The sequence below is a fragment of the Neopsephotus bourkii genome, unplaced genomic scaffold (genome assembly GCF_033783945.1).
Source record: "Neopsephotus bourkii isolate Nb327-2 ecotype Australia unplaced genomic scaffold, CSIRO-AGI_Nbou_v1 NB_1279, whole genome shotgun sequence".
NCBI lineage: Eukaryota > Metazoa > Chordata > Aves > Psittaciformes > Psittacidae > Neopsephotus > Neopsephotus bourkii.
This window is the reverse complement of record NW_026901764.1, coordinates 4,301,032-4,319,010: the sequence shown is the minus strand read 5'-3', so window position 1 is coordinate 4,319,010 and position 17,979 is coordinate 4,301,032. Positions and strand designations below refer to the sequence as shown.

At 44.9% G+C, this 17,979-nt stretch overlaps 1 protein-coding gene across 3 annotated transcripts in view; it reads left to right on the top strand.

Annotated features, from left to right (window-relative positions):
* The first annotated feature begins 1,224 nt into the window (after positions 1-1,224).
* PID1 (phosphotyrosine interaction domain containing 1) overlaps positions 1,225-17,979 on the top strand; it is an 88,275-nt gene continuing 71,520 nt past the window's right edge. Inside the window, exon 1 of one of the 3 annotated variants that reach the window (XM_061365247.1) lies at positions 1,225-1,348. In XM_061365247.1, the coding sequence (XP_061221231.1) occupies positions 1,319-1,348 (30 nt within the window). In that variant the 5' untranslated portion in view covers positions 1,225-1,318. Of the gene's footprint in view, positions 1,349-1,669; positions 1,881-4,917; positions 5,260-17,979 lie in introns of those variants that run through there. The other 2 variants (XM_061365248.1, XM_061365250.1) reach the window with 2 other exon arrangements.

Sequence of the window (17,979 nt, the reverse complement as noted above, 5' to 3'; positions counted from 1 at the left end):
ACCTCTTGGATAGCAAAAGAGGACTCAGGTTTGGGGTTTTGCCTTCTACTGCTGAAAGGGATGTCATATGCTGGTGGAGGGTGCTGTTAGCAGGCTTGTTTGGCACAGTTAACAGCATTGCTCTCTCCTGCCTGTCAGGCATTGCAGAGTGGATCCATCTAAATAGGTGGAGACATAAGGTGAGATTATTGTGGGGTGATGTGAACGTTGAGATTCATACAATATTTTAATACACTGACAACAATTTTTCTCATACATCCCTGTGCTGGCTGGAGCTGAGACCAGCTTCGCCATGGTGTGGCTCAGGTAAGCTGCAGTGTGGGTGTATCTCAGCAGGTTTGGGGGGTGTGGGTGGGTATGTGCTGTGGGACATGCTCTAGGACAGGAGGAAATGAGCTTTTGCACCTCAGCGTTTGGAAACAGCGTTGACTACAAGTGCTTATGCCTTAATCTGCTGCTCCCTTCTCTGTCAGATTTAGGTGGCGGGCATGGTTTTCTGCCACTTTGTGGCTCAGGCAGGAAGAACTCAAACTGCAGCTGGGACCTGGGCTGGGCTGCCACTGATGTGAGGGCAAATGCCATGCTGCTTGGCATAGGTTCAGCAGGGCTGGGGCAGCTTCCCACCGTGCTGTGACCCCACTGCTCCATCTGCACCCCAAACATAGCACCAGAGGTTCAGGCTGTTAGTGGGGAAAGGTGGTTGAGATGCTCCATAGGGTATTTTACTGCCCCATTAACAGGACGAGGTGGATCCCAAAGCCTGTTCTTGTGCTGCCCTGTGAAACAGCTGAGCGTAGCCTTGACGCCAGCGTGGTGTAGGCCCCACAGTCACACCGGCACTGACAGGGGATAAGGAATCCTGGACCCAAAGCGTTGTTCCCTGCCCTCCGTGCCCCTTCAGTGCCCGCAGCAACCTGTGTGCGGGCAGGGTCTTGCGGAACAGGGTTTAAACCTCTTGCAGAACAGGAGGAAAAAGTTCCCGCTGCTGTGAGCGGGAGACCCCAAGGCGGGCTCCCCTCGGGGCCCCCTCCACCTTCCCGGGCACCGCACATTGAGCGCCAGCGGGGAGGGGTAGGACGGGGACCACCGGGGCCCCTGCGCGTCCCCTGGGGGCACCCCGCAGGTGTCGGCCCCCCCCGAAGAGTAGATGCAGCACCACGGGCGCCGCCGAGCGGCTCCGCACGTGGCCCCCTCCGACCCGCGCCCGACACGCGTGGGCGGAGCGGCGGGCGGGGCGGGGAGCGGCGCGGGGGGGAGCGCGCCCGCAGAGATCCGCGCTCGGCGCCCGCCCGGCAGCGCCTCCCGCCGCCGCGGCACCATGTGGCAGCCGGCCACGGAGCGGCTGCAGGTAGGTGCGGGCGGGGGGGGGCGAGCCGAAGGGGCTGCCCGGGGAGGGTGGCGGGAGCAGGGCCGGCCGAGCATCACCCGCCGGTACTAGGAGTTTGTTGCAACTTCTCCCCCTGCCTCCGCTGGAGGGTGGGCATGTTGGGGGGGGGGGGGGAGGGAACGGGGACAGGGCACACGCACACAGACACGCACGCACACACTGTGCGGGGGGCGCTGCCCCGGCGGCATTCCGAGTCCCGGCTGCCGCTGCCCGGCGGCTCCGGCTCTCTCGGCGGCGGCGGCCGCTGACACCCCAGCCCCGGGAGGCGGCGCGGCTCGGGGGGTCCGTTGAGGGAAGTGCTGTTCAGGGGTTTCTCCCCGCGCACTCCTCAGGTGAGGGGGAGCCCTGCCGGCCCGGCTCGGCAGCCGCCTGAATCCGCGGTGTGGGGAGCGTAGAGGGGGGCCGTCCTCGCCGCTGTCGCACAGGACCCGCAAAGCGGGGTGAGTGGGACACAAAATCCCGCAGGAGCCGTTTGCTGCCCCCAAATCTACAGGTCTGGATGGCTCATGGGAACTTGGGTCCCTCCTGCCGCTCCACCGCGCCCCGCCGGGCGACCCGTACCCTCTTGTCGGGCTCTGCTAGTCCTGTCTCTTTTAATGTATGCTTTTATGCGTATTTCATATTCCGGGTGAAATTTGATGCAGGCAGAGAGTAAGATGAAATAAAACTCACTTTGTAGTTCCTCTGTGTCGAGTTCATAGAGTTTTCCAGGGCAGGTATCTACCGAGAGAAAACTGGTGATTTTAAATAAGAATCAATGGTCTTAGCAGATGACAAGAAAAGGTGATTATTGCCACTGCAATATGAATGTAGTTTGATATCATCAGGCAGAAAATTCAGCAGTTTAATTTTGAGTTGATAGCAAAGCCAAGCTGAGCAGATCCTTGAGCTTTAATCTGCATGAGCCGGTAATGGGAGTAATTCCAGTTCCTAGGAAGGCATACTTTTTCTGTACAATGAGAAACTTGATTATTACTGAATAGGAATGATGTGCCATATCCATAGTTGATGGATTCCAGGGTAAAGACTATGTGAGTGCATTGCTATTGATTTATTTCCCTGTGTTAGCCAGAAACCTCTGCACTAAACACAAGCAGCAAAGATCACCTGTGTTAAGCAGTTAATCTTGGGCTGGTTCTGGAAGTGGGAGTGTTCCTGGGGGGCTGCTGCTGCAGACAAGGACCTGAGGTGAGGCTGCACCCAAGAATTGCTGACAAAGGGGAGGTGAGGGAAAGAAAAGAAAAGGGGAAAACTGTGTTCAGCAGTGTTGTGTTGGTCTGGATTATACGGACAGGCTACCTACCGCCTTTGTGGAATTAGGAGGTGTTATAATAACAAGGTATCAGAAGTATATAATATAATAACTGATATCAGAAGTATCTGATACTGTCTTGCAAGAGCATGTAAGGCTAAAGAGAACCAAGTGCTTATGTTTTGCAGAATAAGATTGTGCATATAACCTTATTTAGCCACATTGTATATCCTGCACAGAGGTCTTGCCTTAGGGAGTCGGTGAGAAAGGCCCTGTGCTGTAGGAGCCAGGGCTGCTGCTGGCGGGAGGATGCTTGCTGAGCCTCTCTTGCTTACCTGTTGCAGCACAGCACAGGTCTGCAGAGAGGGGAGCCCGTGCCCCTCCGTGTTGCTGAAGGGGAGCCATGAACACCGAAGTTCTCAGCAGTGGCCACTAACTTTGCACAACCTACTGTTGGTTGCCTCTGGCTGGAAGCTTCAGGCATGCTGAGCCTCCCCAAATGCAGAGTGCCTGTAAAGGCAGTTCTTACTGACAGGAGTTGCTGGAGAAGTACACGAAGAGCTGTAGGTGCTCGAATAAAACAAGCCAGAGGGATCCAAAATTACTGAATTAAATGATGCTTTGGACTTGTCCTAAAATGGGGAGAAGAAAGCAGCCTTGGAACAGCCCATAGTAATTCCGTGTTCACGCAAAAGGTTAAATAACAACATAGTGACTGGTGAACAAAATTAATGCAGTGACTGTAAGGATGTTTGGGGTAACTAGGATGTGATTATGTAATTGAAAACTGAATCCTAAACCATATGCACATGAGCTAGAGTTTCATGGGTAATAAACTATCTAGTATCCCCAATGCCTTTGATTTATATCTTTTTCCCCTCCAAAAAAACCTTTGAAATCTGGTCATTTCAAGTGGCTCCCCTTCTGCCTCTGAGAATCACATGTTGTGCACCACCAGCCAGCCAGAGCTCCTGGCAGCACTGTCTGGCCCCCTGAGGAGAGCTTGTGCAAGGCAATAAATACATATTTTTATCCTTCTTTCTCCCCTGCAGCATGGTAATTTAGTTTCAGGTGTTCCATGTTGCTCTCTTTGTCCCTCGATCCCTCTCTCTTGGTACCCAGCTGCTGTGAAACAAATCCTGGTGCCACTAGAGTGTTGAAGGAGGCCCTCTGCTTGTTCCTGGCATCACAAGTCCTCATCGTGGCTGGCAAGCATGTGTTGAGAGGGTGCTGGTCATGGCATTTTGGTTGTGGTGGTGGGGTGTTTGATCACTGAGTAGACTAGATGGTGCCTTACGGTCTCTATTCATGTGTTCTGTCAATATAGGTTATGTCAGGTCACTACTCTAGGACATTTGGGGAATCAATGATGGCAGGTCCAACCCCATCTTCTGTAGGGTTTCCTTTGAGCTGATGTATGGGTGCAAAAAGTGTAGAGCCGGCATGGTTTTCTTGATGTTTTAATGTGTGAGTTGCATGTGGCGTAATTTAGGCCCAGATGTGTCTTGTGTTTATATGTAGCTGTGGCGAAGTGCAGGTCTGTTGTTAGTCCATGCTGTAGTTCTGTAATCAGTAAAACGGTAGAGAAAATATTTTCATCTTTCAGAGTATTTCTTTTGGCCTGGTTCAGTAAAGGAAAGTATGAAGTACTTTGGAAGTGGATGCCTGTTGGTATGGGTCAGTCCTACCCTCGTTGCTAAAGCAAGCTGTGTGTGTTTTAAATAGTGGCGAGCATCACAGTGTGAAGGCTCCATTCATGTTCTGGCAAAGTGTGCAGTGGTTGTCTATTGCTCTCATGTCTCCTTTTCCAGTCCCATGCAGTGTATGGTAAGGCTGCATGTTCCTGGTCTGTGGCTGTTTGTGTAAAATCTACTTTTGTTCCAAATGTGCTGAGTCCTGTCAAGTTTCAGAGTTTGTGCTGAAATTTTTGGCTTTGACTAGATGGGTACAATTCCAGTAGTGAGGTCAGCAGCAGAGCTCATGCATACGCAATAGGAATGAAGCGTCATCAGCAGCTCTGTTATGAAAATGCAGGGAGCTGCGGCATAAACTGGACTTATCCCCATTGCTGTCATGGACACTTGCTGCTGAAAGCTTAATCTGCTACTGAAATATGCCCCCCCCCCCCCTTCCTGAGGCTTTGGTTTCTCGTTTTGCTGGAATAAGCAGTGATAACTTTTTATGGTTTTGTTTGTTTTTTTTTTTTTTGTTGTTGTTGTTGTTTTGTTTTTTCTTTTGGTCACTTTGTTCTCCATTCCACTTCTCTCTAATGGAAGCTTTTCCTGTTGTCTTGCTGCTTAATGAAAAAGCCTCGCTGTTTCTGGAAGATATGTTGAATTGAATTAAATGAGTTAGAAGAATAAGTTAGAAAAAAGTAAATATCCAGTTTTCTGGGATTTCCTTGAAAATGTAATGCAGTGAAGCCTGCTTTTTCTTCTGCTGTGCCTTTCCTCTTCTGTGATTCTTTCACCTATAGCAACATTGCAGTTATTTGTATTTTCTCCAGAGTTAGTGGGACAGTCAGTTAAATGGGAAACTGCACAGCTGGGACTTTGCAGGAATATGCCAGATCGATCAGCGAGTCTCTGGTGTGGTATTTGAGAAGACTGTGATTTTGCAGGTAATACAGGCATTAGCACTATTCATGCTTAATGTGAAAGAGATGATCTGAGATTTTGTCTTTTCTGAGGATTTTTCCCCTATAATTTCTGTGGCAGCATTCCTGGTTTGTGTTGAGTAAAATGTGGGTGAATGTACTGAACATGTGTGTGCCTCCCCATCTCCTTGCTGGTGCAGTGGCCAGGGGGTGCTTCAGGTTTTCAAGACTTGCTCTCCCTGCTTGGAACGCTGGGGCTCCAGTCCAGGGCTTGCTATACTTTCTGGGCATGGTTTTCATTGCAGTGTTTGCAGTAGACCTTATCGAAGGTTCTAAGCAGTATGCTCTGATTTTTGGCTTGCAGTCTGTGGCAGCGGCACTGGTTGAAACAGTGCCAGAAGTCTTCTGAAATCTTTTTTTTTAAATTATTTGCAAATGTACCCTCTGTGTTGGGTTCGGGACTTGAGGGTCAGGAGCCTTCACCAGTGCAGCTGGGATTTTGGAGCCGCTGGCCTTGGCAATGCTCCCATGAGGACTCTGAAGTAGGTTTTGAAAACAAGCAAGATCTTCGAGCAATTTTGTGTGCCTGTCTAAGAGATGGCTGCTATTTGCTTTGAAACCTAAATTTTCCTGGAAGCTTGATGCCAGACATTGTTTCTAGATAATAAATCCCAGTGGGTGCATAGTTTCCGAGGTCATGCAGTTTATAAGCCTGTTTATAAGTTTTCCTGCTTCTCTTAACACGTATGGGTAATAGGGATTGCTACATGCAAATAAATTTTACCCTGGAGTGGGAGACACAGCGGTGCTCTTGCTGCCTAGCCTCATGCCGTAATGCTAGGCATCCCTGAGCTGAGCTGAGCTGCGCCCACCAGCCGTCCTTTTGGAGTCGCTCTTGCTTTTCTTCTGCGGGTGGTACAGTTGGTGGGGTCAGGTAGCGAGGAGCAGATAGGGGTGCCGTGTTGCAGAGCTGGCTTCCGTAACTGCATCCTGTCCCTGCCTGTGGGTCTGAGTGGGAAAACGCTGCTGTTTCAGATGCTTTTCTCTGGCAGACAGTTAGGTCTGGCCAAGCTGTCACTTGGTTTGTACCATCGTCTGGACCCCTTGCTGCCCACCACTGCCCTGCTCCAGGGCTGAACATTGTTTGGTGAAGTGGCTTCGTGAGGATGTACAAATGGCCAGGTGTTCATAGTAGTGCATTAGTGATTCTCTGCCTGCTCATTTGGAAATTCAATATTCTTACCAAAATCCAATGTTTGAGGCCATTTCTGGGAAAGGATTTAGTAGCAGATGGTTGCAGTGTATTCTCATATTGCTAGAATTTAATTCTTTCATAAACTAGAGTTCTGGGTCTCTTCTAATGTAATGTACAATACTATGGGGGAGAGCTGTGTGTGGGCAAGATGAGAGGAAGCAAAGTGGGTGATGGAGGGTAGGAAGCTTCAGGTCCTTCTTTACTGGGGCAAGTTTGATTCGCTGAGCACAGTGATTTAATTTTGCTACCCTCTAACTTGTGCAGACTCTCTGAAGTCCATGGGAAATGAGGTTGTGTAAGGTTGCTTTACCATAGTCTTTGATTTGTTGGTGTAATTTACCTCCAAATCGTTAAGATACAGCAGTAAAAACACACTGTAGCTATTAATGGAAGAGAACGAAATGAAAGCAGCGATATTGGGGGTGTTGCTACTCATTTTCTGGCCTGCCTGTGAGTGCTGCTCTCTGGGGCTTCATAAACACATTGATAGTTTTGTTGGGATTTGTTAGTGTACTTTGTAACTGCATCTTGAATATATTGATACTTTTAGGTTTTGGGATGACAGACTCTGTTGCTAAATACATGCACATTCCATGCATTAACTACTACCTAGTATACACATCAAATGTTTTTCCCATGTCAGGAACATTGAAACTTTTCACTAAAGAAAAATCAGCTCTGGACAGACTTACACGTGTGGTGGCTTTAATGTAATCACAGGTGCAGTTGCTTTATGACAAATGTTTTCATGTATTCAGACATAATGTGGTTTTAGATGCTGTTGGTGCTTTCAAAATCAATTTCATGTCTATTTTATGCTCAGTGTTTGGATGCATATGTATGTTAAAAAATGCAGTGTACAATCAGTTGAAGCAATAGTTTTTCCATTTTTTAAAAGCATATGGAAAACCTCCTTTTTAAACCAAACACAAACAGGTTGTAAGTGTAAAGCACACAAACAGCTGTCTAGGAAGAAACTGCTACGAGACATGTATAGCAGGACTGATACTATTACTGAACTCTGGTTTCATTAAATATTATGTCAGAAGGAAAAAGTGAAAAGTATTTGAAATTTGAGCTTGAGTCATGTGGATGCAAATGTCCAGGAAGTCTTACAGCCCAATGTTTTGGCACTGTATAGCTTCAGGATATCTTTCAAGGCATCGGATTTTTTGCATTAGTTTGCTGCTATGACTTTACAGCAGTTGGGGATCTTTAAAACAAAGCTCTGTGATTCCAGAAACCTCATCTGGCACCACTTAGGTTGGGCAGTTCCTTTTTTCTACATTATTTATTCTTTGTAGAAAATGAATGGCTCTGGAAAAATGCTAATTTTGGGAAGCATTCTATGACCAAAAGAAAATCAGAATCATTGACTGTCTTGTGGAAAGCCCCCTAGGAAATGATCTTAAGAGTTTGTTTATAGCATACTAGTAGTTTCTGTTTATGAAGCTGACAGACTGTTTGATGGCCAAGAAAATAATAAAAAAAAAAGCAAAAAAAAAAAAAAAAAAAAAGCAATGATTTCCTTGAAGGAAGGCAAACCAAAGCATTCAGTCAAAGTAATTCAGAATTTTAACTGCCTATTTCTTATTTTCTCTTTGTCCCTGGTGGCAGCCAGCAGGACAGTGAGCAGTGGTGTGTCCAGAGTGTCACCATTTCCTTCCAAGCATGATTGTGTTTGCAGCAGGCAGACCTTTGGCCGGGTGATGGGCAGTTTGCTATGCTGCTGAGGCTTTGTGCTAGCATCCCTGCACATAGCGCTGTATGCTGGTGACTTCATTTGCGATTTGGCTCTCTGCATAAGCAAGATGAGAGTCTGGCCCAGAGACATGTAAATGTGTAGTGGAAAAGTCTCTTTAAGCAATATTTAATACTTGCCTTTTTTTTTTTTTTTATATTGTTTCTTCCCTACAGTGCTTTCACCTATAATAATGGAACTTATTTGCACTTCAGATAATAGCTGGTAAAGTTGCGGGTGATAAAAGTGTTAGTCTTTTGGGCTGTTTCTGAATAAGTGTGTCAGAACTCTTTGACTGAAAATTTTAAATGCGGGTGATTGTAAATGTGTCCTGAGAAGATCTAATATGGCTTTTCATGGTTCATTTTTCCTGCTGAAACACTGAAAATGTGGAGTAGTAAATGCAGATCTTTGATGCATGAAACTGAAGAAGAAGTTCTGTATTGCTGGTATTTGATATTCCTTTAATGATGACGTTCCAACAAAATTATGCGCAGTCAAGTTGATCTCATTGCTCTGATCCTCACCTTAGCAGTTCCGTGATGGCTTCTGAAGTGTTGGTCTTTCTGAAAAGCTCCATACATGTTTTCATCAGGAGGATTTAAACAGTAACTGCTTTTCTGACAGAATTATTATTGGTGGTAATAATTCCAGTGTCAATTTAGAAACATAAAAATTTTGCTTTTCCAGGTATTTGCCTCTGTTCTCTCACAGGCTTCCCCTACTCTGTTGTGCCATGTGCTTCAATGGAGGGGGTGGAAGGTCTGGAACATATTGAGGGCCTTTTTTGGGCTGTTTCACTCCCCTCTCACAACCTAATGTCTGGTTGTGCTTCCAAAAATGTTAACAGCTACATTTCTGACCTGAGTTACTAATAATGAATTTTACTGAGTGAGCTATGCTGCAAGTGCAATGCTGTTCAGTTTGGGATCTTTGTGCTATAGCACTGGCACAGTCAGCATTCTCACACCATGCCCCTTCATGGTATTGAGTCTCTGTCATGCCAGACAATTTTCCAGTGTCTCCTCATGTGAAAACATTTTCTCCACAGATATTTGATGGGAGCTGCCAAGAACACTGAGAGCAGTTAGAAAGTTAATTAAGTGTCCTGAAGCTCAGATTTGTGGCCACCTCCTTTCTTCCTGTGCCAGACTCCCTCAGCATTTGAGAGATGGTTATTCCATACGTTTTGTGTGAAGCTTTCAGAGTTATCCTGGAGTTAGTTTCCAAGTATTCAGAGCCTCCATTTAGGGCCAGGCTTTTCCAGGGTGTGTTTTACCTGGTGGAATGAGCTCTTTTGAAAACTTGCCCAGTCATTTAGTGCCTGGAGAGGGGAAGTGATGTTCAGGATCTGGTCCTACAAGTGGAGTAGCTGCTGTGAAGATCTTGCAGTGGGATCTGGTCCAAGCTCCGCTGAGGTCAGTACCAACCTTGAGCCTGACTAGATTGTAGAGTAGGGCAGCGATCCTGCCCATTGGGCTGTTACAGGAGATCAAGAAAGTTTGTGTAGTCTCATTTAAAACAAACATCTCTGCATGCTATGGAACTTCTTCCCAAGAGCGTTGGCTGGCAGGAAGCCAGGACAGAGGAGTTTGGGGTCTGTGTGGGATCCCTGTGTTGGTGGCAACATCAAATACATCATCTGGGCCTGCAGGTTTCTAGGTCTCCACTCCCTCCCTGAGTCTGGGCGTTGAGAGACAGAAGGGACGGTCGGACACAGCATTTCCTCTCTGAGCAACTCTCAGCTGCTCTGTGGCTTTCCCGTAGCTGCAGACCAGCTTTCCTGCTGTCAGGATTAATGTGTGCTTTCTGAGACCTGAAAGTGTTTAGTTTCTTGGGGAGGGGAAGTACCCCTCCTTCCAGTCATTCTGGTTAAAAAGCCATGCTAACAAAACTTATATTATTATCCATCAAAACTGTCCAATCCAAATTAATATGCTGAACTTATTTTCTAGTGTTTTGTTAAGAAATTTTGTCCTCAGTTTTCTAGTATTTTCTTCTGTTGGGGAGAGGAACACCACGAGAAGAGTTGTGTTATGATGTGCTGGTTCTTCTGGTTCCAGCTTGGAGGTGGACAGTGTAACAGCAAACAGCAAAATTGTTAGAAAAAGATATGTCCGATTACAAAACTAGGGGTTTTAATCTTTTTTTCCCCTCATTTGAGACTATTTATTTAACAGAACCTTTTGCCCATTTTTAGCTTTTCCATCTGGAATTTATTTTTTATTTTTATTTTGTTTTAAGCAGAAAAGTACTTTTTGGGACTTAAACAAACACCAAGCTGCAGCTCCCCGAGCTGCCTGGGTGTTGGGACATAGCATGTACCTCTGTGTGGCTCACTGCACAGTGTATCAGCAGAAGATTGCAGTGAATTTCTTTCATCTTTCAGGAAAATGTCATCTTAAGCATCTTTCTTTTTTCCCTAGTCCGTGGGAATTTTCTGTGCTCGACTATAAATTTGAATCAGAAAATATAGAAGCTTGAATCTTGTCCCAGTGCTTTTAAGAAGGAGCCTGTACAGTGTGGATCTGCACAAGCTTCAGTTTTCACAGCTGTGCTCTGTTGTTTGGATTAGAATCAGAAGGAAGGATATTTTGAAAATTTTATGTCAGTCCTCTTGACAGTTTGGCTGAAAGGGCCTATTGAGCATGGTACCACGTGTCTGAGAAAATTCTGATAGCACAGACAGCTTTGGTGCCTCCTGCTAAAATGAACTGCTGGAGGGATGAGCAGTGCTGTTAAAGAGTGCTGGTGGTTAATTTTTCTGGTAGGCAATGAAGAGTGAACTCGGCAGTGATTCCTGAGACACCTGAAGCCTGGTGATCTTCCAGCTGAGGACAAGGCACAGGGGGCAGCCCAGGCACTGAGCCTCACCCCTTTGGAAGCTGGGCTGCCCCTGGGAACTGTGGATTTGTGACCCTGGCTCCCCCAGGCTCTGCAGCACTGCCACTAAGAAGGCTGCCTGTTGGCATATGTGGTTGGGATGATGGGAGAAGCAGAGCCCTCACATTCTTGATAGAGCAATAGTGCTGAGCTCTGCAGAAGGAAAGCTACTTTCTAAGAGATTAACAGTTCACTTTGATACATGTGTGTTAAATCTCTCAGATTTAGGAACATAGCCTTATCCTCATGCAGAGGGATGTGCCTTTGAATCTGTTAACTTTCACCTTGCCATTTGAGATGGCAATGTAACTTTCCAGTGGTTTATAAGGAATGTTAGGAAACATTTGTTTGTGAGTGACCGTTTTATTTTGATCTTGTGTTTAGAGGCTCTTCTTCTTGTTAAAGAGCCTGAAGCCTATGCTGGGACGTGTAACATTTTCAAAGGACAACATTTTAATCTTGTACCTCTAAAATACAGAGTTGCCATAGAAGGAAGAGTCGCACAGTTTAAAAGGTTACAGGAAACCATGTATGTTCTGTTGTTGCCTTTCCCCACAAGCCTAGCCTTGTAATATTCACTTCTTTCTCTTTCTTGTAGCTTTGAGGTCATGTGTGACTCCTTGTGCTTTCCCTTCACAATTCTGTAGCTCTTGGCTTGGTAGCAGGATGCACGGTTTCAAGGGGTTACCCTCCTGCAAAGACCTGGGATTTTGTTTTCCTCAACAGCTATCATGGATGGAGTTCAGGTAACTTCCTTGGGGGTGTCCAGTGGGGACTGGGGCTGCCTGGTGTAGGAAATAGCGTCTCAGAAATAACAGTCTTGCTACAGGGTCTGCAGAGGCAAAGGGCAGCCTTTCTGGGCATCACAGAAAGCTTGGGACCAGTCTCTAAATGAACAACATGACTGCCTCTCATAAGCAAAGGTGATGAAAAGACTGGGCACTTCATGACAGTGAAAAATATTCACTGAATTTCTGGTTAGTTACTACTTAATTGTTCCTTTCCTGAAGCCACTCTCCCACATCCTTCTCCATGTTTAAAATGCTGACAAGTTTCAGGCTGAAGAAATAGTGGAATTCATCTCCCTTAAGAAGAGTCAGATTTGAAGAGATCATGAGCTGCAACTGCCAGGTGAAATGACTTATGGCAAGACCTTCATCTGGAAAGAGGCATCCTGGATTTGCAGCTTAGAGATTTCTCCCCCTTGGTTGGACAAGCTCACACTGTTGCTTGTTTTTGAGCTTGGGACTGTGCTCCAGCAGGTCAGAGCAGGGGTACTCTGGGGCACTGAGGCTGATATAGGTGAAGGTATCTGGGGACATTTGTCAGAAAGGCAGAATCAAGGAAAGCTTTGGACTAATGTTAAAGTTTTGTAGAGATGTAGAGCTTCTGGGAGCAGAAGCAGCAGCTGGGGACCAGAGTGGTGAGCTGTGAGTGATCTGGGGTCAGGCACAGTCCAGGAGTTCTCTAGAAACCTTGCACAGAAGCAGCTCACTTCTGGTTGGTTTACATTATTTTTCAGAGGGAATGTATATTGTTTTTCCAGGTTATGATTTTTATTTCTCAACATCAGAAGTTATTCATGCTTCTTACATGATACTGGAAGAACAGTCACATGCAGTGGGCAGCGCTGGCCAGGGAAATGCCCGTACCTTGTTTGTTCTGAAGTTTACTGCCCTGGTTCTGGAAGTAACAGCCTGACCTTTCGTTCCTCTGTTATAGTCTGAGGGTGTTCTTACATGGTTGTGGAGCTTTCCAAGATAAATGGAGTGAATGTGGTTTGGCATTTAAATCACTAATGTTGTGTCAAGCTAGAGATTTCAGAAGCTATTAATGTCTAAAAAGATGTCATTTTGTTGACTTGGGCATAAACTTTGCCCCTGTCTATATGTGGGCCGTTTTTTTTTTTTTGGTCAAACCTCAGCTCTTGAGGATGTTGGTATAAGTTTAAATGCCATTGCTAATGCCAGTGGAGTTACTCTGTTTCTTTAACTCTGACTGAGAAGCAAATATATTTTTAAGAGTCATATCTTATCTGATTTGGTTTTTTTCTTTTTTCTTTCTTTTTTTTTTTTTTTTTTTTTAAGAGTAGCTATATGTGACAAGGCTTAATGTCTAAAAGAGCTGAACTGAACATTTCTGTGTGATTCTTTTTTGGAAAGGGCATGTTACTGAAGTTATTCTGGACCGGGCCCTAATGCTGTTTGGATAAGGGGCTGCTGTATATCTGACAGAGGAAAGTCTGACACGTTGTGAGCTTGCTGTCTTCTTGCATAGGGAAGGGGGGAAAACTGCTTTACAAAATACTTATGGAAGTGTTAGTAAGCCTCACAGTCGCATGGTTTGTCCCGTCTGCAAATGGAAAGAGAGTGTGGATCCCTTGCAGGAGAGTCAGTGCAGGGCTGTGCTGGCTGCCCTGATAGCGGTCTCTGAGCATCACTGACTGTCAGCCTCAGAGCCCCATGGTGCCCGCAGATGCGCCTCAGCACAGTGTGCAGCCTGCGCCTGGCTTCAGAATATGTTCAGTTTTCAGCTGAAAACCATATTTTGTATTTGTGAGTTCAGTCTGTTTCTGAGGTATTTTTCTATTTTCGTATATTCCTGTGAAAACTTTATTCAAAGGGTTTAAAATGCCCACTCTGCTTTTTATTGTTTTTTCAGCATTTCTTGGGAACAGAAAAGTGTTTCTTACCCAGCAGCCATCGTTACTGAAGTTAGAGAGCAGTCTGCCTCATCCTGGGAAAAAACCCTTCATTGTTTCTGCATTTTCTTAGTCTCAAATCCATACATGAGACAACAGGAAAGTGCAGTCATATTCTTCCCTATTAGCCCAAAATCTATCTAGTGATTTTATCTATATCTATATAATTTTTTAAAACAGCTTTCTGGTCTCTTTACTGAGCTTTAAAACTCGGTATAAACCTGCATAAAATCAGACTGAAACATTTGCTTTAAAACGACCTAGTCTTTACAGTGCCATACTGGTGCCATACCTGACTTCCCGTATCTGAGTTTGAGGAGTCAGGTAATGAAGTTAGTCACTGTTACTCATTGCAGCTGTGCTGCAGAGCCATCAGTGCAGAGCTGTTCTGCTGTGTAATACAGTTTACAGAAAAATTAGTCTTTGTAGCATCCCGTTACTAGGTGTCAACAGGCACTAGTGCAGTTTTATTTAAGTCAGAGTTCTAATAAAGCCCCTTTATTAGGACTCTCTAGCTAAAGGAGCAGGTAAAGACTCCTTTCACAGTGCTAGTGGGATCAGCTGGCCAGGGAGGGAGCAGGGCTGTTGGGACTGTTCCAGGAGACTTGGCCACTGTTTTGCAATGGGAACAAACTGACACAGAACAACTTGTCCATCTATTGGAGGTGTGGATGAATGATTTAGGAGCATATCATCACCTTCTTAATATAATCAGTTTTTCCACTGTGAAAGAGGTGATTGCAGCGCCCCCAGTGCCAAGGTGACGTGCACTGGATCCTCTACTCTGTGCAGTGACGTTATCTTGGTGAACAGAGGGTGTGATTCTGTCTGCACCAGAATAACACCACTTGCTTTGCCTGTGTGATTCACAATACTTGGCATTGTTGTCACATTCTTTGGCCCTTCTAATCCTTCCTGTATGTATGGACATGAGCAGGGTACAGAGATGCTGAAGTCTAGATCTCCATCAGGGCAGGGAGTATGGCTGGCAGCACACACTGCTATAGAGAATTGGGCTCTAATCTTGTGCTCTGTAAAATTCTCATGTACGTAGTGGTTTGTATGGGTCCAGCCTTTGAGCCAAGCTTTGGAAGAATTTGGAGGCAGGCGTCTGCCTGAGACTGCTGTGTCACCCAGTGCCTTCAGTTGCCTGCTTGCCTTGATAGACCTGACTAGGAGCTGATAGGCTCTATAGTCAGAGACTGTGCAGTAAATGCTGTGCAGTGTCTCACTGCTGGGGCTGGTTATCCCATGTGGTGGCTTACTGCACCCTGTGTAGAGATCCAAGGTTTGCTCTAGGAAATATTTAATGCTGTTCTGCTTTGTACACCTGGAGGTCAAAAGGGAATGTGGTTTTCCTAGCTAATCATAGTCTCTTGCAAACTAATTGTAAGTAAAATAAAGCAAAGAGAAAGCATGTGGAGTCTGGCCAGTACTTAGTAATGTCTGAACCAACTCGTCTCCAATGCAGGATTATTCCTCAGACTTTATTTTACTGAAATTTCGTGGGATTTCGAAGTTTTACCCTGTGTAGCTTATCTTAACTTTCACTGCGTGGTTGTTGTTCTTTGTGCTTGGGTTTTGTTTGTTTGTTTGTTGTTTCTTTTTCCCTAGGTCAGTGGGTCAATAAAAAGAATTATTTTAAACAGTGGATGTGGGATTAATATCTTGATAACCCTGTGTTAACCCCTAACACTATGTGTTTACTAGTATACTTATTCTTGTATTCTTGGTATGTAGCTACAGGTATGTGGTAGGATTAATGCTAAATTTTTAGCACTTAGTACTCGGTTTAAGTAAAATCAGTTTGTCAGTCTGCTTCCCTTTTTCTTTTTCTTTTTCATTGGCAGGAGTGTGCACAAGCAGAGATCAGATGGCCAGAGCCTCCAGAATCTTATTATCTTAATTGAAAAATGCCACCCTTTGACATTAATAAATTATTTAGCGAGTACATGATTTAGTCACTGGGGAGAAAGAGAATCGACACAACCATCCTTCAGTTCTAGATGATAATAATAAACTACAGCACACGGCTCTTAAGAATTAATAGCTCTGAGTGTAGGACATGATCTTTGTGTATTAGGACATCTCAATTCTATTTGTAGGACATTATTAGGACATCTAAAACTCTATTTGTAACATTTTATTCTGGAATACTTTCACCTAAGAAAGACTGGAAGGTGCACAAAGGACATCCTCCTGTATCTTCTGATGTTGTTTTTTGGCTTTTTACAGTCTGCAGATGTGTTGCCAGTGCTCTGCTTCTTCTTTAAAAAAAAATAATTAAAATCATCAAACTGTTTTGTTTCTGTTGACCAGAGTTCATTTACGAGAGGAAATAAGTTGTTTAGACAATATTCAGGGATTATCCATGTACTGGACTACCACAGTAAACATGTAATTAATTCTCATCAAAATGTCCACTGTGCTCTGTGCATGGTTTTTATGGAGTCTTCTGGAAAAGAAAATATTTGTGTGTCTAAAAAGCATTTCCTACCCAGTGACTAGCTGTAAAAGAAACAGCTTGAAAATATTTCCTGGCCGAAGGAAAGGATCAGTACATACTTTTAGTTTGCCGTTGTGGTTAAGTAAATCACTATGTGTTTTTGTAGCGCTTCCTCAGTTTTTCTCAGTTTTATGTACCTCGTATTAATAAATATAGGTACAGAAATAACAGTCCATCTGAGCCTGCTGCTTTGATCTTTTCATTTGCTAACACCAGTGCTGGGATTTTGTAAAGGATAATCTGAGGATTCAGGCTTGGCTTTGCTCCTGTTTGAAATTGCTGTTAAAATACTGACAACTTTGCTGCTGGAGCAGGGGCCTGAGGATTGTGCTTTAGGTTTTCTCCTTTTTTTTTATTTTATTTTTTTTTAATTTTTTTAAAGAACTAGATCTGTGGCCAAAATATAGCATTAGTGTGTTGAAGGAGATAGGTGTGTAGGTGAGTGCGCCTGCTGGAGCACAGTGCATGATATGTGCACCACACACGGGTTTGCAAGGATAAGCTGGATTTTACTGTGGGACGTGTTTCAGAGCACAGGCAGTGACAGATGGGTTTTGATGACCAGCTTTTCCTTTATAAACAAAAGTGGAGTGTTTATTTCTGCTTCTAAACCAGGTTGATGAAGAGCTGTTTGCAGTGCCAGGTGACATGCAGTTGTGGGTTTGTAAGGGGTTAAATGATGGGGTTTCTTTATGCTGTTACCAGTCAGCAAAGGAAAGTTGGGGTTGGTGATAGTGGTATTTCCAGAAAATGAGAAATCAGAGGTTGCAGATTTGTCCTGCAAATTTTTGATCAGCCTCCCCATTAATGCAAGGGTTTTGCTGTTGCCTTCTTTGCCAGCTGCAGTTCTTTATGGGCCAGTGTAGGGGTTTTAAGATGCTTTCCTGGCAGTATTTTGCTGGCAGTACTCCCTCGTAGCAAGCTGCCCTGCAAGGCCCCTGAGCTACCCATAACTCAGGAGCATGAAATTATTCCAGACTGTGAGCGCCCTTTTACCTCTGAGTTTTCCAGTATTAGGTGTTTTCACTCCTGCCCTCTCCCGGCCACTGCACAGCAAAGCTGTGTCCTAACTGGGTGCTTACTGGGTGACTATGCAGCATTGCCATTTTCTTGGGTCCCTTGGCACTAAGGTTTAAATGTCATTTTGCTGTTGTATCCCACTGCAGATGACTGCTTACTGATCGGACTGCTGTTTGCCTTCTTTCAAGTCATGTATCCCTTTAGCCTTACCTTCATAGTCTAGGATTTCTGTAGTGCCTCATTTTCTACAGACGTGTGATCACTTGTGATTTTCTGACTTAAACTGTTGTCACTTTTTTTCAAAGTTGGCTTTTATCTGCTACTGTTGCAGACAACAGCTAAAACTGTGATGCTGAGATGCTCAGAAAACCTGTTGGCAAATGAGATAATACCAAAATTTATTCATCCTTTGCACTCCTTCTGCTGTGACAATTTCTTTACTAACAGGTATGTTACTACTTTGGTTCATCAGGGGTAAAAAGGAAGAACTGTTAGGGCTGGTGACCTCTGTGGTACCACAAGCCAGGCTAGACAACCCTAGTGCTTCTTCAGTAGCTGTGTTTTTTGGCAAAAATAGCTTTGAAATGTTTTTGAAGGCTGGGTACAGGGTGAGACCCATACATAGATCCTGCAAACTT